This window comes from Protopterus annectens, chromosome 1.part0 (assembly GCF_019279795.1).
Source record: "Protopterus annectens isolate FY-2018-M chromosome 1.part0, PAN1.0, whole genome shotgun sequence".
Lineage (NCBI taxonomy): Eukaryota > Metazoa > Chordata > Ceratodontiformes > Protopteridae > Protopterus > Protopterus annectens.
In genome coordinates this window covers 654,755,784-654,782,947 of record NC_056725.1, presented here as the reverse complement: position 1 = coordinate 654,782,947, position 27,164 = coordinate 654,755,784, and the positions used below count along the sequence as shown (strand labels likewise).

Below are 27,164 nucleotides of genomic sequence, written 5' to 3'. Positions count from 1 at the left end.
AAACTGAGCAATGGGATGAAGGCTTAATGGTTAAGGAGGGATCATTTAAAAGAATGTCTTTTTTTACCAGCTGGCTGTATACATGTATAAGACAAAGAAGTATCTCTTGCATACCATCTAGGTCCACAAGCAGTTTTGTTATTGTACCTTAAATCTGTTATGTCCTCTGCTAAGAGTAGAAAGACCATGAAGATCTATAAATGCAGCCTATCACAATTGGTTATCCAGTTGTATAACCTTGTATTATAACAAGGACGGGAATTCCCTTGGGATGGCCCCAAAGACCTTCTCTGTGGATTGCTTTAGGAATGTTTTGGTGATGTGAAATATGTAGCTACAGTGTGGTCTGCTTTACTTACCTTTGCCAAACATTATAAGCTTAACTTTAATTCCAAATTTATGGCATCGGTGTCCACGAGTGTCCTCAGTAGTATGTCCCCCAATCCACTATCCAGTTAGTAGGTCCACAGCACTGCAAGAATTCTGTTTACCCTCGCTGTTGGACCTTGCTCTGAGAGTGAACCTAAATAAAATACACTTGCTAAGTGAGGTACTCACCGTAATGTTACATCTGTGTGACAACACATTGACAGCAGAATGCATCCTACATCTTTCCCCTTGTGAACACTGTTAATTTATATGTTCTGTTAGAGCAGCAGTCTCCTGCTCATCTTAGGTAGTCTCATTTTGGTGCTGTTTTTAATGCTGTGCAAGAAATGGAGACAGTTGGTGGAAATCGACCTAGTTAGGTTGCAGGTGCAGCATCCAGGGAACCAATCTCAAAATATTAAGGGAGAAGATTCTGCCAGGCTAATGCTGAGCATGAAAGGATTATGTCAGGCGTATGCTGAGTATGAAAAAATGGCCTAAGTTTTTGAGTAATGTAGCCTACTGTTGAGTTGCAGTGTTGTTTTGAGCACCTGATGTTAACAGTTTTGGACCTTTTTCCCTTTGGGTCTGCAGTAAAAAGAGACGGTTATCCCTAGCAGTCACAAAGTTAACTAAGTGAAATTATGATAGCTGTGTTGATAAAGCGTACATATTATCAGTAGTCTGTGCATATAAATGCAAATAGTGTGAAAACTCTGTCCCAGGATGAACATAATTAATTCACCATTACTGTTTTTGTTCTACTTTTTCTTTTGTTATTCAGGTATTTCTGGCAAAAGCCAGGTTTTGTTTGCCTTGGTTTTCACAACTCGTTACCTTGACCTGTTCACCGTCTTTTTCTCTGTCTACAACACTGTAATGAAGGTAAGATGGACAAGTAGATCAGGGCTGTGTTCATGTGTTTTGTTAATTCTTTATAGTAATGTTTCTGTTGAACACTGTGTTATTTTAAGATTAGTAGTTTGTGAAACAAAGCATTTTGTTGAGTCCCCTGACCCATTTTTCTATAACTACTTTTTGTGGGCTACTGTAGGCTTTGACTGTCTCTCCCTCATATTTATAGGCAGTCAGTGAATCATTTGCTTCATAAGCAATGACATTGCACCGGCAGCATTAAGTATGAGTTTGGGGGAAAATAGAATATGCTACTGTAAAACAGAAAAAAGCTGGTATTTAAAATGTTTATAGTATTTTACATTTTAACAGATGGTAAATAAATGGAAAAGTGATGCCCAGAAACTGGGTACTGTAGCTTTTTCATGTGTTTACCCATTGCACCTCTGTTTGACCATGCATAACAGTAAAATTACATCTACAGAGATTATTGTATAACTGTTCAGTGTATTTATGTATTTATTTACATTTGTTGAGAGGAAAAGTCCAACTGGATAATTTTATCCATTTTCCGCTGAAGCCCAGGGAGTTGAGCTCCACAAATATAAGAACAGAAGATACATATACATAGGCGAAATTTGACATAATATTGCAGTAAACTGTAAATACGTAGATTAATACAAGTATTAAACATAACACATATGTAGAATAATGAATAATATAAATATACTATCAGTAAGACAAGATAAATACAATGTCATGTAGCACTGATGGATGCTGACACGTTATGTGAGTTCATTACTCACTCATAAAGCAAATGTCAGAGTAGAACATCCAAATAGTGGATAAGGAGGAAGAGAGGGGATAGAAAGTTAAAGGTGAGAAGTGGAGTTGGTATGGGAAACAAGATTAAGAGTAAGGAAAATGAGTAAGCGTAAGAGAAATAAAACAAGTATTTGTAATGGTCTTACAGGTCTGGCAAAGTTTTGTAATGAGTATATTTCTTTTGCAAAGTATGTGATAAGTTAACATTAAACTGATTAAGTTGCTTTTTATTTTTTCCATCTGCTGTTAGTGTACACAGTGGCTTCAGACATATTCCCAAACGTTCTGTAGTACTTTTGTATGCTTGCACACATTCCCTAGTATGGGTACTAACAGCCAGGGGACTGGAGTATGTATGTGTACATGTTTGGCCCAGCACTGCAGACTGAATACATCCTGTTTCTCATTATCCTGTAATTGGTGCTCCTCTTGGAGGAAGTATAGTGGAAGGGAGAACAGCTCTTAACCCTCTTCAGAATATTGAGTGTCAGTTCTTTTGGATGCCCATACCTCCCCAGCCACAGGGGCACCATGATGGTGTAGCAGTTAGATGTGCTGATTTTCAACTACCACTGTCTGAGTCGATCTCACCCATTGCCAAATGCTTCATCTCTTCTGTCCCCCCTCTGGCACTCAGTTTCCTTGTGTGCAGTCGAGGAAGCCCTTGCAAACCAAGGTAGTAGAGGAGGTTTTTCACACATGGAGTTATATGATAGTAGAAGTAGTGAGCTCTAATTTCTGTTTGTGGAGCTTGCCTTCTTTCCATTTTCAGATTTATCTAGTTTACTGTTTAGTGCCAAGGTTGTGGGTAGAAAATTGGCAAAAATAATTTTATCCGTGTCATCACTCAGGTAGGAAATGATTTATTTTTTTTTAAAAAGCCTGATGATTGTAAAAAATTAGAAAAAGTTGAGCTACTTGCTGCTTACCATTTCGGGATCTACCTGCTTGCTCTGCATCAAGACTTAGAGGTGAGAATGAAAGCCACAGCGTATGTGAAGGTTGTCTGATGAGATACTGGCACAACGCATTATATGCTATCTGAAATCTCAAAAAAAAAAAAAAAAAGTTATGTACTCACCGTAAAGTTCCATGTTAGTTGTCCTTAATCTCACCTTCCTTCTTGCTGGTTGGGTTCGGAGCCGATACTCGGCTCCGACTCGGCCTCATTCTGAAGCGCCAGATCTTCCTCTGGCTGGAGGCTAGACCCTATCCCAACATAACCTATAACACTAGACTGTAATGTGCAAATATAGATAGACATGCATATAAACTATACATATATGTGTGTGTGAGATTATTTATATATATATATATATATATATATATATATATATATATATATATATATATATATCCCAGCAAGATAGTAGTCAAAGGACTCTGTCTATCCAACTCATAAGGCAGGAAGGGAATCACAGCCTCTCGATCTTCCAGGAGGGGAAAAGGAGGGTTAGATGCAAAAAGGAAGGCGAGATCAAGGACAACAAACATGGAACATTATGGTGAGTACATAACTTCTTTATGTTATGTTGTCCCTATCTTGCCTTCCTCCTTGCTGGTTGGGACCATATCCCCAGCACCTTCTTCTTGGGTGGCTTAATGGAATAGACTCTTTAGGACTGTGGAACCAAAGGATGCCCTATTCTGGGAGGCCACATCTACTTTGTAATGAGTGATGAAGGTATGGGGATTAACCCACATAGCTGCCGCACAAATTGAGTCTAAAGGCAGTCTGGCCTGAAAGGCAGTAGAGGTAGACAAGGCCCTAGTTGAGTGTCCACAAATTTATCCTGGCAGTTGCTTGTTCTGTGAATTATAGACATAAGTGATGGTGTCTGAAAGCCATTTTGATAAAGTTACTTTTGAGACTGTTCTTTGGAAAGGATACAAACAATTGGTCAGATTTTCTGAATTATTTTGTCCTGTGCAAGTAAAAACTTAACTGTCTATGAATATCCAGTTGGTGGAGTTTATATTCTGCCTTGTTGCTATGATTGGGTTCCTATTACGTTATCAAAAGATAACGTAATCAAACACTGAAATTCGAAACGGCCGCATTTAGAAGATCGCATTGTGGAATTGCAGTACAGTCAACATTGGGATATTTGCTCTTTCCTCACTGCAGTGCGATTTCGGAGTTGGAATATATATTTAGCATGGGGTGTGCAGCCCCCCCACAATAAAAGTTTCGATATGCGGCCGTTTCGAAGTTCTGAGCATTCAGTTACGTTATCTTTCGATAACGTAATATGAACCCGCCATGATTAGGGAAGAATACAGGTAGCTCTATTGATTGATTCAGACTGAACTGTGAGCAAACTTTCAGTAGGAAGGAGGGGTTGGTTCTGAGAAAAACCCTGTCTTTGTGAAAAATTAAGTAAGGGGGATGAATGGATAGAGCTTGTAATTCTGATACCCTCCTAGCAGAGGTAATGGCAGTCAAGAAAATAGTTTTCCAAGTCAAGAATTTTAGAGAACAGGTGTTAGCTGGTTTGAAAGGAGGAAGAATCAAGGCACCTAGGACTAAATTTAGATCCCAAGGATGAGGTGGTTCTCTTATTGGGGGTCTCAAGGTACCTTTTAGGAATGTTTTGCATAACTTGTGTGACATAATGTTGGAACCCATTTCTCCCACATAAAAGTTGGAAATAGCAGCCAGCTGAACTCAGATAGTTGCTGCTGCTACTTCTTGGTTAAAGGTTTCAGCGAGAAATTCAAGCATCTTTGAAATAGGTGCAGTACAAGGGTCAATACTATTTTTGGCTGCCCAACAAGAGAACCACTTCCATTTGCTAGTATAAAGTTTTCTCGTTAAGGATTTGTGAGAGGAAATTAGAATACGTTGTACTGCTGGAGAGATGTCAGGAAGCCTGGCTAAAACAGGAAGTGGAGGAACCAAGTTGTCAGCTTGAGGGTCTGTATGGAAGGATGGAGCATACCTGACTGATCCACCAGAAGATTTGGAACTGGGTCCAGGATCCAAGGCTCCTCCTGGAGATGGGGCCATAGAAAGGGGAACCATATTTGACGAGGCCAGTAAGAGGCAATGAATATTAGTTAGCAACCCAATGATTTTGCTTTCTGAAGAACCTTGGGTATTAGGGGGAAAAGCATAAAGAAGTCGCAGGGGGGGGAGCAATCGTGAACAGGTGCATCCCTGGGTGACTGTCCTGGTGGGGGGACTAGGGCGAAATAGCTGCTGCATTTGGTATTGATGGAGGTGGCAAAAAGGTCGCAGCAAGGCTGGCCCCACTTGTGAAATATTAGGTTAGCAATATCCTGCTTCAGGGACCACTCGTGAGGCACCAGGATAGCCCTGCTTAGCTTGTCTGCTATCACGTTGGATTTCCCCGGAATGTGCGTCACAGTCAGAAAGTATTGGGAAGACATTGCCCACTGCCATTTTCTTAGAGACTGTCAACACAAGGGATAGGATCTGGTTCTTGCTTGTTGATGTACAACACTACTGACATGTTGTTCATTTGAATTGCGATCGTCCCCATAGGTAGAGAGCCCTGTAGTGCTTGCAACGCCAGGAGCACCGCTCTCATCTCTAGGACGTTGTTGTGCAAGTGGTACTCGTGTTCTTGCCAAGTTTCTTGAAGAGTCTGTCCCAGATAATGCCCCCCACCCTTTCTGGGAAGCATCCATGGTCACTGTGGCTACTGGTTGGGGGAGGATGTACGGTCTGCCTGTCGTCACCTGCGTAGACTGAAGTCACTATTTTAGGTCCTTCTTGCAGGTCTCTGTAATGAAAATTTCATGTGACATGGGTAGATTTTGCATGGACCATTGAACAAATAGGAGCCACTGTAATATCCTCATGTGGAAGCACGCCAAGGGAACTAGTGTTATTGCTGCTGCCATTGAGCCCAGGACTTTGAGAACAAATCTTGCCTGAATTTTTTTTCTCTCACTTAAGATTGAAACCTGATGTTGAATGGTCGACGTCCACCCCTGAGGCAGTTTTGCTATCATGTCTTTTTTGTCTAAATCTGCCCCTATAAATGTAATATATTGACAGGGCAACAAGGCAGACTTTTCGTAGTTTGTAGTGATGCCTAGCTGTGAGCAGAGGCAAATTGTGGTGTCCCTTGCCTCGATTTAATTGATGCTCGGTGGTGGCGGAAAGGAGCCAGTCGTCTAAATATGGAAACATCCGGACTCCTAGACGTCTCAGATGAGCCATGACTACTGCCGTGCATTTGGTGAATACCTTTGGGGCTGTGGTGAGACCAAAGGGCAGAGCTCTGAACTGGTAGTGACTGGCTCCCAGCCAGAAGTGTAGATATCCCCTGGATCGCCTGTCCATCTTGATATGGAAGTACGCATCCTGGAGATCGATGGAGCACATCCAATTGTCCTTTCCCAAAAAGGGAAGTATGAACTGCAGTGTCACCATCCGGAACTTTGTCTTCTTGACAGACTTGTTGAGTCTGCTGAGATCCAAAATGGGCCTCCAGTCCCGTTTTCTTTGGAACTAAAAAGAACTTTGAGTAAGTTCCGGATCCGATGTGGTCTGCAAGGACTTCTTGGATGACTTGTTTTTTAGCAACCTTTGAACTTTTAGGGTTGCTTGTTCCCTTAGATTGGGTGGCACATCAGGGATGGATTTTTGTTTTCTGGGAAGAGGTGGCATGGGGAAAGGAATACTGTATTCCTGGATATTAACAATTGTACCCATGTGTCTTTTGTGATACTTTCCCAGGCTTCTGGGTACAGTGACAATCTGCCCCCTGACTGCCTCCAGAGGTGGACAGGCAGGCCTCCTTTCAGGAGCGCTGGAAGGGCCTACCAGACAACGTATCTCTGTCGCTCTGACTCTGCGGACGCATCTCCCATTATTGTTCCCCCCTCTGCCCCTTTGGGAAAAGTCACAACATGCATCAGGCGAAGCTCACTGGGATTTCTGGAACCACATTTTCCCACCTTTTTGACCTTTGGGATAAGGTCTAGTAGGTGCGGAGAAACATACTCTCATGGCAGAGAGAGTTTTGCCATCTTGCTCATACCTGGTGAGAGTCTCTTTTACCTTGGACCCGAACAATAACGAGCCATCAAATGGGGCATTGGTAAAGGAGGACTTGAAGGGCTACGCGAAGTGACAAAGGTGCATCCAGGAATGTCTCCATAAGGCGACTCCTGTGCTTGCTGCCCTGCTTGCTCCATCGGCTGTGTAGGAGATAAGCCACATGGAGGAGTTAACTACAGAAGATAAGGTCACAAGCTGAGAAGCAGCTGTGTCTGCAGCTCTCACAGCTGTAGGATCCTGTAGGGTGTCTTTCAGGAGATCCCTCGGGAGACGAGTAAAATGGGACAAATAATTCATTGACCTAAGGGTAAAGGCCGCTGAAGAAAAGACACGCTTCCCGTATCTGTCCATCATATGGGACTCCTGGTTCGGCGGATGGACAGAAGAAGTTTCTTCTCATTCCTTCTTTGTGGCTGCATCAACTGGCACACCCTTGGTCAGGAAAGATTTGTCGTCCAGTGCAGTGCTAAACTTATTGGGCCTCCGCAGAACTGGTTCCATAGATTCTAGGGAGCTCCGCACCTTTCAACTTACTACACCTAGCAGCGGGTCGAAGGATGGAGACACCCAAAAGGTTGAGGGTCGGGAACCGAATGCGTCCAGGTACACGGACTCGTCGTTAGAAGGGGAAAGGGATTTCCAGCCACCCCTCTGCTTGAGGATTTCCAGGATGTCTGAAAATGAAACCTCCTCAGAGGGGGACCATGGGAACCCTTCTGAGTCCTCCAAGTCCGTGTCCGATGTCAGGGATTCAGGGGAGTCCAAATGCTTCCTCTTACAAGTCCTCTTATGAGGGACCTCCTCTGAGGGGTGCTCTGGAGAGGTTTTGGAGGGGGGGGTTGCCCGAAGGGGTGTCCTGGGGCATTGGTTCCCTATGCCTGAGGAGGAGGGGTGGTTTGGAGGTGGACACTGGCCCAGAAGGAGAAGGAGCAACTGGAGCCGAGGGTGGAGCGGTCTGAGAGGGCAGCACACTCCTCATCACCTCGAAGGCACCATGATCCTGGCCCGGTAGAGTCTCCGGCTCCAAAGAGCCAGGAGATCTCCTCAGAACCGAGGGGGATGGCTCTGAGGCTGATGTAGGTGCCGAACTCACCTGCGCCAAAGCTCCGAGTGGGCGAGTAAGATCCGACAAGGGTCTGATCTTGCTCTCCCTCCCAGAGCCGATGAGGCAGTGTTGACCCCCAGATCATCGAGAGAAGGTGGTATAGACAGGATTGGAGCTGATGTTGAACCCAAGGGACCCAGGGTTTTCGGATCCGACGGTCCCACCACATTGACCTCCATGCACTCCGGCTCCAAACTGAGGTGGGTCGAAGGAGGAATTGATGGCAAAGTAGGTTGGACAGTTGGCTCCACTTCCATATGGGCTGGGCTAAACAACAATTTATCCAAGGCCGGTGTCCGGAGAACCCTCTTCACCAACCTCTCCACATCATCATCCAAAAGGCTTCTGGATGATAGAGAGGAATTGGTGGACAATCGGTGACTGCTCGCCACAGACTGGAGAAGTGGAGACTGTGGTACGGAACGCACCGGTTCCAAGCAGGGAGACCTGGATCTTTTATGGCTCCTAGACGGTTCCGAAGATACTGATTGAACCGAAGGAGATAAAGCCTTGTCAGACCAGACAGCTATAGGATCTATCGAACTTGACGGTTTGTCTTTGCCCTTTGACGGTTCTGAGGCAGGGGCAGACGAAGATGACAATTTGGAGGGTTTGTCAGATTTTCCTGCCTAATTCCCTTCCATCGATACCTCAAAAGGCCCTTTCAATAACCCTCTCAAGATTAGCTTGTTCTTGCACTCCTGCAGGACTCCAGAGCTAAAACCATGACAAATGGAACAAGAGTCCTGCAGGTGAACAGCCCCCAAACAGTATACACAGCTAGTATATCCATCGGTTAGAGACATCTTTTGGGTGCAGGAATCGCACTTCTTGAATCCAGAAGGCTTAGATTCTTTCAAAGTTTCCTTAGAGATATTTACCACAAAATACAACAACAACAACAACAACAACAAGATACTATATCAGAAAGAAACATTCAGCCAAAAATCAGACAGCAAGGCGTTTTTTTTTTTGTTTTTTGTTTTTTGGAAAGGGAAAGAAGCGGAAGGAGGAGAGTCTGTAAGCCAAATGACAACTCCTCCAACCATGGAGATGCCTCTAACTTAAATGTCTAGCTCCTGAACAGGAAATAAAATAAAGCCCTCTAACTAAAACAGGCTGAAAATGTAGGATGAATCCTCTAACTTAAATGGATTCACAAGTTAGAAAGAGGACAAAGGGTAGGCCTGAGAGATAAAGACACGACAGCCAAAACAATAAACAGCAACTAAGAAGGTGGTAGATAGATCTAACTTAGCCTGAGCCAGTCATCAGCAATCCCGAAGCTTCAAGCTGCAAACGAGATCTGGGTAACTCTCGCTAGGCATGTTGGGATAGGGTTTAGGCTTGAGCCAGTGGAAGCTCTCAGGTTTTAGAATGCGGCCGAGTCTGAGCTGATGATCGACTCTGAACCCAACCAGCAAAAAGGAAGGCAAGATAGGGACAACATAACATCAAACATTATCATGTATTGTCCCTTTCTTTATAATTAAATTTTAGTATGATGCAAGTGTGTGTGTGTAAAAGACACTAGAATATGGAACAGATTAATTCTTTAGTAACATTCGGTATACTTCTCAACCTCTTAGAGTAAGAAATCTGGACAAAGCCATAAATAAAAGTGGGACAAAGGCCCAAAAATAGGGACACTTTTTAAATATTGCTCTTACAAACTTAGAAAGTTGATAGAATAACAGGTGTTGCATTAGCATGAATTTTCTGAAGGGTATGAAGTCTGAAACACAAATGTCTGTCATTATTTTCTAACTTCAGTCTTTAATAATTTGCCATTAATTTGCCAGAAAACCACAATTTTATGAAAAACGGACCAAAAATATGAGGCAAAAGTCTGGACATTCTGCGTAAATTTGTACAGTTGAGAACTGATCACAATGAACAGACCCAGAGTTTCTCTAAAAGGCTTTCTCAATGTTCTGGAGAAGCCCCACTTAAAACATTTAAGTACAGCCATTCCTTTCCTTATCCAATCTAAATAGCAATGCCTGTGACATGTAAACTTCTGTATAAGGATCCATATCAGATCCACGAAAAATCACTTACCTGAAGACGAGTTCACCGAGACCACATCATCGACACAGGTAAGTATAAGTACTGCGGAACGGAATGTATTCCCGTTTCCGCAATTAAATAAAACACAAGAAACATGTATATAGCAGGGGGGCAAGCCCCCCCTATTTAAATATACCAACTCCGAGATCGCACCACATTGCAGAAACGGGAATACTTACCATTCCGCACTACTTACCATTGTCGGTGATGTGGTCTCGGTGAACTCGTCTTCGGGTAAGTGATTTTACGTGGAACTGATAGGTTCCTCTGTATAAAGCTACTTCACCACCATCTAGTGGCTGAATGTACTTATTACAGTTGTAAAAAAAAACTTTTTACATATAATTATTAGCTAAACTTATATAAATAAATACATATATTAATATATTTAAAAGTATACATTAAACCCTTTCCAGTATGTAAATTCAAAAGTTGAACCTCTTTTATAATTAATGACTTACATGTTAAAACTCTTCATTTAACCCCAGTTTTAACAAAGCACCTAGATTGGCAATCCATTTTCTTTACAAATGATACAAAATTTAGAAGATTTCATAATGTCAGCCAGTACTAAATCAATACCAGTAAAAGAAAACTTGGAAGTAGTATGTCGCGACTGATGTTTATCAAACTACTACATTCTGTCTTTCATTTAAATAAATGTACAACTAGCCGAAATTTCCATGGCATGGAAGGTTGGCCAACATAGAAACTACCACATTGACATATGTATAGTCTAAGAATTAGTACAAGTGATTATGCCCCATATTTCAAAAGTTTGCGTAGTATTTACATAAGTAAAATATTTAGTCTTAACAACACTTGAGCAATAAAAACAATTACCACATGGTGCACAACTCCACAGTCCCCATTCATATGTTTAAGACGTCTCAGTGATCCCCCATTCCTGTAACCAAAAATACCAGTTTTCCACTTTTTCTTCAAAAAAATTAATGCCTCAATATTTTTGTATGATTTATTTTAATTTTATATGTATTGGAACCATAAGTTAATATAAACCTGGATTTTATATCTTTCTGTTCATCCACCCAATCTTTATGCTTGGGTGTTTCTTCTTTAGAAAGTTTCCCAACATGTATCTTAACTTGTGAAACTTAATTCTGATTATAACCTCTTTGAGTAAAAGAACTGACGAAGGCTTCACCTTCCTTATTGTAGGCTTCATATTCGCTACAAATTCTTTTCAACTTGAAAAACTGTGACCTGGGGAATATTTTTCATCACCTTTCAGATGATACCTATCCACCTGTAATGATGAATTTCTGTGGTACAGTTAAACCAGTCTTAAGAGAACTAGCTTCCATTTTTTTAACCTGAACATACAAAAATTGTACTATGTTCTCTTCATACTGAACATCAAACTTAATACCAAACCTGCTGGAATTTTAAAAAGGAACAAATAAATCCATGCCCTCCTCCCATATTAACCAGTAATCATCCAGATAATGAAACTAGGAATCAATAAAAACAAAAAATGATTATTATTCTAATTCCATATAATTTCTTCCTGTAAAAAAAATCCCATAAAGATTTCTGCATATATTGGAACAAAATTAGCCCCCGTTGCCGTGCCAGTCATTTGTAAATAACAGAATGCCTGAAAGAAGAAAACATTTTTTTTTTGTCAAAGTGTGGTGTAACAGATAGTACAGTTTTGTACCTACCATAAATGTAGATGTTCGAGGATTCCATTGCTGCAGTCCTGACTATTGGGTATAGTCCGCGTCCCAGTCGGCCCGAATACCAGAGTATAAGGCTGACGTCGGTCATGGCGCCTTAGACTGACGTCAGTACGTCAGGGTACTAATGCGCATGACCGACGTCATTTCCTCAGTCTTTTCTTGCCCCAGATGTCAGAAGACCCAAAAAGACAAGTCCCAAAAACAACCTGCACCAAAAAACATGTACAATATATACAACAATATATACAAAAAATATAAGCACGTAAACTCACCTACACAACCACCCCTAAACACAGAGGGAAGGAGGGAGGGTAAATTGGACTGCAGCAATGGAATCCTCGAACATCTACATTTATGGTAGGTACAAAACTGTACTATGTTCTTCGCCTTCCATTGCTGCAGTCCTGACTATTGGGTAGAATCCCAAAGCAGAGGAAAGGGAGGCTGGCAAACTATAAGGAAGTAGGAGCTGATAACATGCCTTGCAAAACAGCAGTGGCAAAACCAGCCCTAGACTTAGAGTAGATAGGAAGATGATAATGCTTAGAGAAAGTATGCACTGAACTCCAAGTAGCTGCTTCCAAAATATCCTTAGTTGCCACCCCCTTAGAAATGCTGTAGAAGTGGCAGTAGCCCTAGTGGAATGAGGCCTAATCCCAGCTGGAATCTCCTTGCCATGATGGGAATAACAAAATGCAATGCAAAAGCCAATCCACCGAAATAGTTTGTTTTGACACAGGCTTGCCCTGTGAACTCAAGGCAAAAGAAACAAACAACTGCTGAGACTGCCTAAAATCCTTAGTCCTGCTTAAATAATATCTCAATTGCCTGTGTACATCTAAAGTGTGCAAAATCTTTTCCCCTTTATTTTGGGGATCTGCATAAAAAGTAGGCAAATGAATAGTTTGGTTTAAAGCCACACTAGAAACCACCTTAGGCATAAAGGAAGGATTAGTACGTAATGATACCCTATCCTTATGGAAAATCAAAAAGGCTCTACTGCCATAAGGGCCTGCAACTCAGACACCCTTCTTGCAGAAGTAATGGCCAACAGAAAAGCAGTCTTCCATGACAAGTATTTCAACTCAGCAGTAGCCGCAGGCTCAAAAGGTTGTAGAGTAAGTTTTTCCAACACAAAATTGAGATCCCAAGCAGGAGTAGGAGCTCTACGTGGGGTCTTATATTCTTTGCCCCTCTAAGAAACTGCTTGAACAAAGGATGCGAAAACAAAGGTGGGTCACAATCATAATGAGCTGAAATCGCTGCAGCATGAATCTTAATGGAAGAGAAGGACAAACCTTTGTCCAATAACTCAGTAAGATATTGAAGAGCCACACTCAAATTAGGCTCAGAAATCTCCAAATTCTTTGCTGTACTCCAAAATAAAAATCTCTTCCATTTGTCTGCGTACACCTTCCTTGTACTAGGTCTTCTAGCTTCCATAATCACATTTAAAACTTGCTGAGGAAGTTGAGACCTGCTGTGCTTCAAGAGAGAATATGCCAGGCTGTTAGATGAAGAGAGTGAAGCTTGACATTGAGCAGATGACCATCCTTCTGAGATAACAGATGAGGAATCAGAGGTAAAGGCCATGGAGGCTTCCTTACCAGACTCCGTAGTAGTGGATACCAGTGTTGCCGAGGCCAATCTGGAGCTATCAAAATCATCCTTGGCCTGTCCTGTCTGATCTTTAATAATACCTTTGGAAGAAGAGGCAGAGGTGGAAAGGCATAGACATGAAGGTTTTTCCAACTGAAAGACAGAGCATCCACTTTCCAAGCTGTGTGATGAAACCCCTTTGTGCAATACTTTGGCAGCTGGTGGTTTAGTGGAGAAGCGAACAGATCTATGTCTGGAGTTCCCCATGACACTGTCAATTTCTGAAATACATGAAGATCCAGTTTCCACTCGTGGGGATCCATGATTTGTCTGCTTAACACATCTGCTAGGGAGTTCTGTGCTCCTGGCAGAAACCTTGCCTGAAGAGTTAGTTGCAGGCTTAACGCAGTCTCCCATAAAATCATTGCTTGCCTGCATAGAGGATAAGAATGTGTTCCCCCTTGCTTGTTGATGTACCACATGACAGTTGTGTTGTCTGTTAGAATCAACACCTGCCCTGGAAGAAGTAACTCCTTGAAAGCTATCAATGCAAACTGGACTGCTAACATCTCCTTCATGTTGATATGTAGATGCTGTAGTCTGGCAGGCCACTTGTCTTGTATCCATTTTCCATTTAGATGAGCTCCCCAAGCAGTGTCCGAGGCATCTGTCGTTAAAACCTGACTTGCCTCTGGCCGGGTCACAGAGAGTCCCTTGTTTAGGTGACATTCCTGAGCCCACCACAAGAATTCCTTTTGAAGGCAAGGTATTATTTGAATGACAGTGTCCAAATCCTGGCAGTGCTGTGTCCATACATTTTTGAGATACCATTGCAGCTTCCTCATATGCAGTTTGGCATTGGGAAGCACCAGAATACAAGATGCCATGAACCCTAATGCTTGAAGGACTGTCCTTGCAGTCAGCACGGACTGATGAGATAGTTGATGGAAGTAAAGTGACAGACTCTTTTGTTTGTCCGGGGTCAAAAAGGCCATCTGGGCTGCTGTATTCAGTCTCACACCCAGAAAGCACATGTCTTGAGAGGGTACTAGACTGGACTTTATTTCGTTCACAGAATACCCCAGGCATCTTAGCACTGCTATGACATAATCCAGATGCTGTAGAAGGTCTTCCTTGTCTTGAGCCAGAATCAGGCAGTCGTCCAAGTAAGGATAGATTTGAATGCCTTGAAGCCTGAAGTAAGCTATCACTGGAGCCAGAACCTTTGTGAATACTCTGGGCGCAGTAGATAAGCCAAAGGGCAATGCAGAGAACTGATAATGAAAATCTCCAGTTCGAAACCGCAGATACTTTCTGCAACCTAGCCTTATAGGCACATGAAGGTAAGCTTCCTTGAGATCCAAAGTTACCATCCAGTGATCTTTGCCCAGCAGAGGTAACAGTTGTTGTAACGTCAACATCTTGAACTTGGGAATGTCCAGATAAGTGTTGAGGATAGATAAATCCAAAACTGGTCTCCACGTGTTCCCCTTCTTTGGTACTAGGAACAGGCGAGAATAAAATCCGAAGCCCCTTTCTGATACAGGGACTGGCTGAATGGCCCCTATCTGGAGTAACTGAGAAATTTGCTTGTGAGCCTCTTTTCTTTGTGGAGGAGGAACATCTGGCATGCCTTTGAAAGGGGCAGTGTGTGGAAATAAAATCTGTAACCGTGATGAATGATATCCAGCACCCATCTGTCTTGAGTGACTAAATCCCAATTTTCTTTGAAAAGAGACAGTCTTCCTCCCAAAGGAGCTGCCAGACAAGAATCCACTGGCAGCTGAAAAGGCAGGTCATTGGGTCTGCTTACGAAAGGACTGACCCCTGCCCTCACCAGAAGTCTGAGCAGGTGAACTGTCTGATCTAGGCCTAAACGAACCTTGAGCCCTGCCCCTACCACGTCTAGACCTACCCCTAGACTGGGAACCATAAGCAGGAAATGTCCACCCCTTAGCAGGCCAATTTCTACTAAACTTCGGAGGCTGCACCTGCAAAAAATCTTTAACAGTCTGCATAGACTTAGCTTTGTCCTCCATTTTCATTAAAACTGCTTCCACAGGTGGTCCAAACAACACATCAGACTGTAAAGGAGCATCCAAAATCCTGGTCTTAACATGCTCAGCTAAATTCTGATCCTTCAACCAGGCATGTCTGCGAAGAACAGAACTAGTAGCAGCCACCCTCGAGGAGGCCTGAACAGCATCAAAACCACACTGCAAAGAATGCTTACCCACTTGTTCAGACACATGAACCAAATCCAGCAATTCTTTACACTCAATACCTTCCGCCAAAGCATCCACCTTAGATTTCAATTGTGAAAGGAGATAATTTTGATATTTTAGCATATGAAACTGACAATTCAACGCCCTCATGGCTAGAGTGGAAGAAGTATATACTTTCTTACCCCACCTATCCAAAGCCCTTGCCTCTTTATCAGAGGGTACAGGATTTTTAACCACAGAAGCTTTAACACCTTTAGGCCCCTGAGAAACAGTTTCTGGGTCCGCCCTAGGACTCTTAAACAAATACTTATGAGCTTCGGGCACCCTATAATACCTATCAGGCTTAGCAGGAGCAGGAGGCAAGGAGTCAGGGTTCAGGGAAGCCTCTGCAAAAACATCCTCCACTACATTCAACACAGGAGGAATAGCTAAGGGCCTATGCTGGGGTAAAAACAAGAATTCTCTAAGCCTTTTCCTGGAATCAGAGTAATCCTGGCCTTCCCATTTAAAGTGCTCCCTCATGGAGTGAAGAGTCTCTGAAAATGAAAAATCCTCAGGAGGAGAAGCTGTAGGAGTGGAATCATCCACATCAGAATCAGAATAAGTAGGAAACTCTTGCAAGTCTTCCACAGAAGACTCTGAAGCCTGTGAACACTGTTCAAAACTATCAAACTCCTGTTCCACCCTAGGCCTCTTATCAGGCGGGGCATAGAGCCTCTAATCAGAGTAATCAAATCTTCTGCCATTTTAAGCATATGTTTCTTAGGCACAGAGCCCGAAATGCTAGGAGAAGCCCCCACAGAAGCTGAACTTGGCCTACCTCTAAAAGAAGCTTTGGCAACAGAAGGAGAGGCCCTAACTACCTTGGGAAGAGAGGGAAGAACAGTTACCTGAGAAGCCCCCTCAGCCTGGCCTACCTCCTGAGAGGGCACATCCTGTAACAATAAAGTATCTGCCTGAGACTCCATAGAGACTCCTGGCAAAACCTCTGGCTCCCCTGAGCCTTCCAAAGAACCGACGTCCGGGACTGCCGGTTCCTCACCCCTAGGCTTCACTGTTTTGTCCTTGCGCTTCTTGGATGAAGCGCCGGAGCATCCGGCGGCATATTATAATTGCAACGCTTCCCAAACACTAACCTAGCACAATCTAGCCTCCTCTTAATAGTGCGCTTGTTAAATCTAGCACAAGAGCGGCAACCAACAACGTCGTGCTCAGGCCCTAAACAAGGTATACACAATGTATGATAATCCCTATGCGGTATCTGCTTCCCACAAGAAATACAGTTATTCACTTTTTCTGACATCCGGTTAAATACTGAGGCAAGAAAACCAAAATGTTCTAACGGGTTACTTAGCCAACTCTGTTTCGGTCTGAAACTCCAGTTTCGGAAAATCTCAGAACGCCAACCTGCACTCGCAAAATTGCTTCTGCATCGGACCATGCGGCAAAAAAGACTGAGGAAATGACGTCGGTCATGCGCATTAGTACCCTGACGTACTGACGTCAGTCTAAGGCGCCATGACCGACGTCAGCCTTATACTCTGGTATTCGGGCCGACTGGGACGCGGACTATACCCAATAGTCAGGACTGCAGCAATGGAAGACGAAGAACATCCACAATAAATTCATTAAATTCCAATTTATATTGACCATACTTTACCAGAAAATGTCTAGCTGCTCCAGTTCCATGTGAATGTGGGATACTAGTATACAGAGCATTCACATCCAAAGTTACCAAATATGCCGTATTGCTAACCATCTTCCCCTTCATAACATTCAAAATGGATGGTGTTTTAAGTCTTGCTGGAATGAGAGACAGAATAGGTTTTAAATGCTCTAGAACAGCAGATGCTAGTTCTGTTAAAGAGCCTGTCCCCGAGATAATGGGTCTAACAGGAGGGGGACATATTATTATGTATTTTAGATAGAAAATATATTGTTATATATATCCATTGTTGTTGTATTCATCCATTCCTCAACAGATCGGTCTCAGATCTGACGTCTGATCCAACTACGGCCACTTCCAAGCTTTTGATCTGGTGCTGAGGTTCCTCCCCTCCCCATGAACCTTGTGAGTAGAATGAGCTACCTCAGATCTTGTTTGCCCCTTGAAAAGTTGCAAAAGGTCACGATGCTCAGGAGAGTCAATTATAGAACCTTTGAGGATTTCTTCTTTTAGATAAGTAGTTATTTATCCTTTCTTCTCTTTTCATAGTTTTATAGAAACATACTTCTTGTAGTGTCCTTACTAATTCTTCACATATAGTTGTATTAGTTGTATTAACCTCTCTTCTCTATCTTTTATATTCTAGCATACATACATACATAGTTTTCCTTAAGTTCTTTGTTTTGTTCAGCAGCATTATGCTGGACAAACCTTTGGGTTTTAAAACATGCATTTCTTGCTCCCACAAAGCACCAAACACCCATGACAAATGCTTATACTGTCTTTGGCCCTCTCACCTAGAGACACCATGCTCTATTTGTGAAGCCTTTGGGCATACAGTTTTCATTGAGATGAGAAACAAACTTATTTTGAAGGGCCTCCTTCAGCCTTCAGGGGAGAACCTTCTTTATTGTCAGGGAAGTCAATGGCTGATGTTCAAAGTGTTACACTGCTGCAGTCATTACACTTGGGTTATCCTGCCTTCAGGCGGTTCCCCAGTTGGCCTGAGTTTCTTGGTCTGGCGTCGGTTGCTGTCGCCTCCTCCCTGACGTCAGTGCAACAGGGGTATATAAGATGCAGCCGACGCCATTTTCTTCAGTTATTCTTGCCGCGCAGTGACCGAAGCAAAAGCAGTTCGCAAGTGCCGGTCGGCCGACTCCTGAGATTTTCATTCCGAATCCAGAACTGAAGTCTTCTACAAAGCTAAGTACCCCGTTGAGGAAACTTTTTCTTGCCTCAGACCGATGTCAGTAAAAGTTAATAACTGTATTTCTTGTGGGAAGCAAATACCTCATAAGGATTTCCATTCTTATTGTATCCCATGCCTAGGCCCAGACCACAACGTCACTGGTTGTTGGTTTTGTGCTAGGTTTAACAAGCGCACTATTAAACGTCGGTTTGATTTTGCCCGACATTATTTTGGCAGAAAATTCAATTACACCATGCCGTCGGAACTTCTGACGACCGGAATACATAAAAAGCACAAAGACAAGGATAGGCATCCGAGGCCCAAAACTGACTATGAAGCCTCTTCTAGGCCAGTCGCCAGTACTCCTGTTTTCAGCGAGGCGCCTTCACAGCCCCTGACGACCGCTTCTGTAGAACCACAGGCCGCCTCTGACTCCCACGTGGAGATGGCCGGACTTTCGGATGCACAAGATTTTCAGCCTACTGAAACTATTCCTTCAGAGGGATCCGGAGGAGCTGAACAACCCGCAGCTTCAGAGGGTGTTTTCAGACCTACTCAGTTAAGCATTAAATCTTCTGCTAAGTCTAAACCTCCTTTAAAAACAAAGAAACAAATACAGCATTCTCCAGGACAGGCCTCCATGCCTAAGAAACAAATGCTCAAAATGGCCGAAGACCTAATCACTCTGATCAGGGGGTCCCATCCCCCTCCTGATAAAAGGCCTAGACAGGATGCAGACTATGACTCCTCCGACCACGTATCCATCTCTTCAGACTCATCCTCAGACCTAGGATACTCTTTACCCCCTTATGAGGATTCTGATGCTGAGGAATCAATTCCATCAGCCTTTCCGCCTGAGGACTACTCCTTTGGGGAAACCTTACATACCATGAGGGAGCATTTCCATTGGAAAGGCCAGGATTACTCTGAATCCAAGAAAAGGCTCAGAGACTTCCTTTTATTACCTCAACACAGACCCCTTGCTATTCCACCAGTGCTAGATATCGTGGATGATGTGTATACTGAATCCAGCTTAAATCCTGATTCTTTACCTCCAGTCCCAGTTAAGCCTGACAGATACTACAGAGTCCCTGACTCACACAAATTTCTTTATAAAAGCCCTGTTGCTGACCCTGAAACTATTTCTCAGGGACCCAAAGGGGTTAAGGCCTCATCAGCAAAGAATCCAGTCCCCTCTGACAGAGATTCCAGAGCATTACACAGACGGGGGAAGAAAGTATATACGTCTGCAACTTTAGCAATGAGGGCCTTAAATTGCCAGTTTCACATGCTAAAATATCAGCAATTTTTGATGTCTCAGTTGAAACAAAAAATGCTTCCAGATTCAGATCCTCCTAATTTTAAGGAAATGCAGGATTTATTGCATGCAGCTGAACAAGTGGGAAAACATACTTTGCAATGTGGTTTTGATTCTTTAAAGGCCTCCTGTAGAGCAGCAGTTACAGGTTCTGTCATTCGAAGACATGCTTGGTTAAAAGAACATTCGTTACCAGATCATGTTAAAGCAAAACTATTGGATCCACCTTTGCAACAGGATGTGTTATTTGGAGTTAAGGCAGAAGAGGTATTAAAGAAAATGGAGGATAAGGCAAAATCTATGCAAACTGTGAAGGATTTCTTACAGGTTCAGCCTCCTCGATTTAGTAGAAATTGACCAACAAAGAATTGGTCCTTTCCAGTTACATACAGACCTCAAAGGGGCAGATACAGAAGTCCAAGAGGTAGAGGTCAACCACAAGGTCCTTACAGGCCTCGACAATGGGGTGCATCAGGCCAGAAAGAAGGGGAAGACAGGCCCCAACCATATAAAAAACAGCCCCAATGACTTCCCACTATAGCTGCCAAACAGCTCTCTCTTGGCAGCCCCCTTGGGAGGAAAACTAGCACGTTTCTATCACAATTGGCATATGATCACCAAAGACAAATGGATTCTCATCATTGTATCTCAAGGTTACAGGTTCCACTTTCACACTCTGCCAAGGTTAAAAGGAATGCCAAATCTGCCACCAAATCAATGGGCAGAGGCTCAAAAACAAATTACAGCACTCATGGACATGAGAGCTATCCAAAAGGTACCACCACAGGAGCAAGGACAAGGAATTTACTCAAGACTCTCTCTGGTTCCCAGAAAGGACAAAGCCTGGGGGCCCATTCTGGATCTTTCTTCACTAAACACTTGCCTGGATGTTCCGAAATTCAAAATGTTGACACTACAGCAGCTTCTTCCCATGCTGGGCAAGAAAGCTTGGCTTCTAACCTTGGATCTCAAGGAGGCATACCTGCATGTCCCTATCAGACAAAACTGCAGAAGATACCTCAGATTCATAGCTGGTTCAATGCACTATCAATTCTCTGCACTGCCCTTTGGCTTATCTACTGCGCCCAGGGTCTTCACAAAGTGCCTGGCACCAGTAACTGCATTTTGTAGACAGAAAGGAATTCAAATTTTTCCGTATTTGGACAACTGCCTGATTCAAGCAGAGAGCAAGGACATTCTTCTAAAGCATCTGGCGTTTGTAAAAAAGTTATTAAGTTGCTTAGGGTACACAGTAAACGAAAATAAATCAAAACTAGTGCCCTCACAAGAGATAATACTCCTGGGTGCCAGCTTGAATACAATGGCCCAGATGGCTTATCTCACGCCAGACAAGCAAGGACAACTGACTCAATATTTTCAATTGATGGCAACAAGAACCCAATTCCCCTGCAAGAAAAATTCTGCAGGCCTTGGGTTGCATGGCATCTTGCATACTACTAATTCCATATGTCAGACTGCATATGAGGAAACTACAATGGTACCTAAAGAGTGTCTGGTCTCAACACTGTCAAAGTTTGGAAACAGTTATACCACTAATTCCTTGCCTTCAACAGGAGTTTCGATGGTGGGCTCAAGCTTGCCACCTCAACAAGGGACAGCCTTTTACTCAACCTACAGCCAGGCAAACCCTGATAACAGATGCATCAGATTACTCCTGGGGAGCACACATGGCAGGAAAATGTATTCAGGGCAAGTGGCCTGCAGAACAAAGGCATCTTCACATCAATCAAAAAGAGATGCTAGCTATACAAAATGCCCTTATAGCCTTCAAGGACCTCCTGCATCCAGGACAACTACTACTAAAGACGGACAACACCACAGTTATGTGGTACATAAACAAGCAAGGGGGCACTCACTCTTCTCCCCTCTGCAGACAAGCCATGACCTTGTGGAACACAGCTCTAAACTATCAAGTTCATCTTCAAGCACAATTCCTGCCAGGAGAGAAAAACACACTGGCAGACGAGTTAAGCAGAAACATCATGGATCCCCACGAATGGGAATTGAATCCACAAATATTCAGAATGATAACACAGAAATCTGTTTGCATCCCCAATGAACTGCCAGCTACAGAAATTCTGCACAAGGACTTACCATCCACAAGCATGGAAAGTTGATGCCCTCTCATTCAGCTGGAAAAACCTACAAGTATATGCTTTCCCACCACTACCTCTCCTTCCAAAGGTACTCATAAAAGCCAGGCAAGAAGAGCCAAAGATTATCCTGATTGCACCAGACTGGCCACGCCAGCACTGGTACCCAATCTTAAAGAACTTAGCACAAGGACCACCCTGGATTTTGCCTCAAAATCCCACATCTGCTGACTCAGCACAACAATCAGATACTTCACGGCCAGCTAAAGACTTTAAACCTGGCTACATGGAAGATTCCTTAGTCAAGCAAGCAATGCCTCTCTCCAAAGCTGTTATGGATGTCATTCTGGAGGCCAGAAGGCCTAGTACCAGGAAAGCCTATTCGGATAAATGGAAGAGATTATGTGCCTGGAACCAGGCTCACAGCCTTGACCCTCTTGTCCCAAATATTCCTCAGATACTACAATATTTAACTGAGATGCTGGACAAAGGCCTCTCTCTTTCATCCATCAAGATCCACGCCTCTGCCATCTCTGCTCATTACAACACGGATCCACCAATTTTCTCTAATCCTTTGCCAAAACAGTATCTCAGAGGGGCTAAAAACATAAGACTGCCCCGTAGAGCACCTACTCCAACTTGGGACCTCAACTTTGTGTTGGAAAAATTAACTTTACCTCCTTTTGAGCCAGCTAACGCAGCAGATCTAAAATATATCTCTTGGAAAACTGCTCTGCTCCTGGCAATAACATCAGCACAAACAGTTTCAGAATTACAGGCACTAATGGCAGTGGAACCTTTCATCATTTTCCACCAAGACAGGGTGTCTTTAAGAACTAACCCTACGTTTATGCCAAAGGTGGTATCATTTGTGGTTCTAAACCAAACTATTCACTTGCCAACTTTTTATCCAAATCCACAGAATAAAGGGGAGAGACTACTGCATTCTTTGGACATACACAGGCAGTAACGCTTCTACTCGGACAAAACCAAAGCTTTCAGAAAATCTGAGCAATTGTTGGTAGCATATGCTGTAGGAGCACAGGGAAAAGCCATTTCAAAACAGACTATTTCAAAATGGATAGGACACTGTATACGTTTCTGCTATACACATCATGGGAAACCTGTACCTAACGGCATTAGATCTCACTCCACCATACCTAACAGCATTAGATCACACTCCACCAGGGCAACAGCCACTTCAACTGCCTACCTCAGAGGAGTACCTACCAAGGACATTTTGGAAGCAGCAACTTGGAGTTCTGTACATACCTTCACCAAGCATTACCATCTGCCTCTATACTCTAAATCCAGAGCTGGCTTCGCCACTGCAGTGCTGCAGGGCCTTATAGCCACCCCTAATGCCTTATAGAACCAGCCACCCTACCTCAGCTTTGGGATTCTACCCAAGTGTAATGACTGCAGCAGTGTAACACGATGAACATAGTACAGTTTTGTACCTACCATAAATGTAGATGTTCGAGTGTAAACACTGCAGCAGTCCAGGTTACCCTCCCTCCTTCCCCTCTTACTTGCTGGTACGTACCTATGTCTTCTACCCTTTACTACATATGGGGAGTATTTGCTGGTATCTGAAAGTTGTTGTTTGCTTTTCTTATGTATGTTTTATTAGCAGTTTGAATTGCCTACCTCTTTGGGGGCACCTGACGTCTGGGGCAAGAAAAACTGAAGAAAATGTCGTCAGCTGCATCTTATATACCCCTGTCGCACTGACGTCAGGGAGGAGGTGACAGCAACTGACGCCGGACCAAGCCTTTGGAACTCAGGCCAACTGGGGAACCGCATGACGGCAGGATAACCCAAGTGTAATGACTGCAGCAGTGTATACACTTGAACATCTACATTTATGGCAGGTACAAAACTGTACTTTGCTCCTTCCCCTTCTTCTTCTTCCTCTTTGAAAAAGGCAGAAAAGGAGGAGAGACATATAGAGATGGAAAAGGACAAGTCTAAGTTTTCCAAAAAGAGGTCTCCAGACCCGGTGACCTCATCAGCTCTGCCCCGCCCCCCTCCCCCAAGCTAAATTGTTTCGAAAATCATCGGCTCCACTGTGCCACCAAGATTTTCACCAAAACCTATGACACCTAGACTTCGGTCAACATTTCTTCAGGATAGACACAGATATCCTTCCAGACCACCTTCCTGTGACATCAGGCCTCACAACACCCCCTGGGCAGGCATTATTTACACCTTTAGCACACACCCTATTGGGCATTATTGCTTGCATATGTCTTACACACAAGACAGCTTTTAGACATCAGAAGCAATAAGAAGACTTTTTTGTTGAATTGGCTGTAATAATTTTACAGTAAAAAAAATCCTTACATAAGTAAACTAGCCACATTCACATCACTAATACCTGGGTCAGATATTTCATTAATAACTGCTTCTGCCCATAAAAGTAGTCTTTTCAGAACGATTGCACATTTTGTACTGTTTCTTTGGTAACCGGAATCAACGATCATTTTAAAAGGGAATGTTTTACCATCACGAGCGGTTAATAAGCATTTAATAATGAAACATCAGTCCCAATTGCAGTTATTATCCCATTACGTGATGGAGAAGCATTAGTTAACGGAACTTTAATTGTAGTTTAAATAAAAAGTTGCAAGTGTTCCTATAAGCTCACGCAAAGTGGGTAGTACTGCTGCTTGATGGATTGCGGCTCACAAGTAACGGTATCTCGAAAGTTAAGGTAGGAAATGGGAAAGTGTAAATAAATTAAGTAACTAAATAAATAGTAAAAGAAAACTGCATGAAGTCAATGAACTTCACATTTCTCTCTAACTGTATACCCGTCTGATAATGCAGGAGGATGTATGCCAGTATAGGAGGCATAAAGTGAGATAATGATATTTGCAACCTGAGCACATGGAAAGGATTTGGTGAAATTAACAAAACAGGAATAATCTTAGGGGTGGCATTGAAGACTTGGTGTTAAATACAACTAGCCTCACATATAAATTAGACATTTTTGTGCAGGATGATAAAAATAAACTCAGCAGAAAACCAAAAGTCAGTGAAGGCGTTATTAATTGGGGGGGATTTTATTCAAGCCGGTCTTTGGAAAAAGGCAGTAGAAAAGACCAGTCAACTTCTGTTCGTGCATGGATAGTAAGTGATCAGAGACTATACCTGCACTGCAAGCTCTTCAGAGTTCATAGAGATGGTTTATGTATGGCAGCGCAGCAAAAAACTGAAAAAAAAAATGCAGAACAGAACTGATAAAGCTGTTAACAGAAACCTGGCAGAATGCAAGGTCTCAAACTGTATCCACAGAGCATAAGATGGAGCTGCAGTATTACTAAAATCTCTGTTTCACAGATGAGTTCTATAGAATGGAATTCACTACCATGAAAAGTAAACTATCCGCTCTAGCAAGTTTTTAGTGTTTCTGGGCTTAGGAAAAGTTTTTTCTCTTTCTCTATTTCCTTAATTTTTTTTTTTTAATTATTTTTTTTTGTCTGAAAGTACTCTGACTGCTTGTGACAATCTGTCAGAAAATAACATTATAAGCCATAGCAATAGTGCATGCACGAGAAAGGTACATAAACATTCACTTCACGGAAGGGTAATAACTATAATAGACAGATTATTTATCCAACGATTCCTTCATTCTGTTAGCTTATTGACCAACAATTAGAATAATCTAGTAGACATTCTTTAACATTAAGCTGGAGTAGGAAAACAAGATAAAGGTAAATAGAATACTATATATATGTGTGCATATATATATATATATATATATATATATATATATATATATATATATATATATATATATATATATATATATGGATGGAGAGCACTATAGTCAAAACACAACAAAATATTACAAAATAATCCAGAGCAGTTCAAATAAGCAACTACTGAACAACAGACCACATGGAGATTCTGTTGCAGTTACAGATGTTCTTCGTGTTTCACTGTTGCAGTCATCACATTTGGGTCATCTGCTTGCAGGTAGCCTTCAGTCGGCCTGTTTATCAAAGTCGTGGGTCCTGCGTCAGTTGTTGTCTCATCTTCCATGACGTCAGGTTGTCAGGGGTTTAAAGCATGTAGCCAATGCCATTACATCAGTCTTTCTTGCCGAGTTTCAGATCCAGAGTCTTCAGCTAAGCTAAGTACCCCATTGGGGAACTTTTTCTTGCTCTAAACCGATGTCAATAAAAGTTAACAATTGTATTTCTTGTGGAAAGCAAATACCTCACAAAGATTTTCATTTGTACTGCATTCTTTGCCTAGGCCCAGACCACTATGTACGTCGCTGCCGGTTTTGTGCCTTATTCAAACCTCAAACTATTCGTTGTCAGTTCATTTTCATATCTAAATATTTTGGTACTCGGTTCAATTATCCAGAAATGGCTTCGGTAAGCCACTCAACTACCGACATTCCGAAAAAACGCAAAGATAAAGACAGAGACAGACCACATAGGTCCAAAGCTGCCGATGACACTTCTCCTAAGCAAGTCGCCAGTTCGCCGGTACCCGCTACTTCAGACTCGCAGGCCTTTACTGAGACTCATTCAGAGTCCGATATACCATGAGATGCTTCTTTGACTGTGGAACCTGCGGATGTCTCTACCCTGGATGGGTCCGGAGCCGCTGTGCAGGCACCGGCTTCTGAGGGTGTATTCAGGCCTACTGACTTGCATATTAAATCGACGTCATCTTCTTTCAAGGCTTAAAACTCAATGCATGCCTAGAAAACTGACGCCCAGACTGCATGGTCAGGCCCTTATGCCTAAAAAACAAATCAGGGGAAGCCATCCTTCTCCCTCTAAGAGACCTAGAACTGATTTTCCTTCTGATCAAGATTCTGAAATTTCTTTTTTTTCTGATGACCAGGAGTTGCCCTTATCTACCTATGAGGATTCTGATGCAGAGGACTCCATTCCCTCTGCTTCCCCTCCAGAGGATTTCTCTTTTGGTGAAACTTTACATACTCCTAGGGAGCATTTTCGCTGGGAAAGCCAGGATTACTCTGACTCCAAAAAGAGGCTTAGGGAATTCTTACTCCTGCCTCAACACAGGCCTTTAGCTATCCCTCCTGTACTGGACATTGTAGAT

The 27,164-nt window shown here is 42.8% G+C and overlaps 1 protein-coding gene across 1 annotated transcript in view; it reads left to right on the top strand.

The window, feature by feature from the left end:
- Nucleotides 1-27,164, top strand: part of LOC122793805 (ER lumen protein-retaining receptor 3-like) — a 262,723-nt gene that overhangs the window by 120,234 nt on the left and 115,325 nt on the right. Inside the window, exon 2 of the mRNA XM_044061976.1 lies at nucleotides 1,154-1,254. Within this exon, the coding sequence (XP_043917911.1) occupies nucleotides 1,154-1,254 (101 nt within the window). The remainder of the gene's footprint in view (nucleotides 1-1,153; nucleotides 1,255-27,164) is intronic.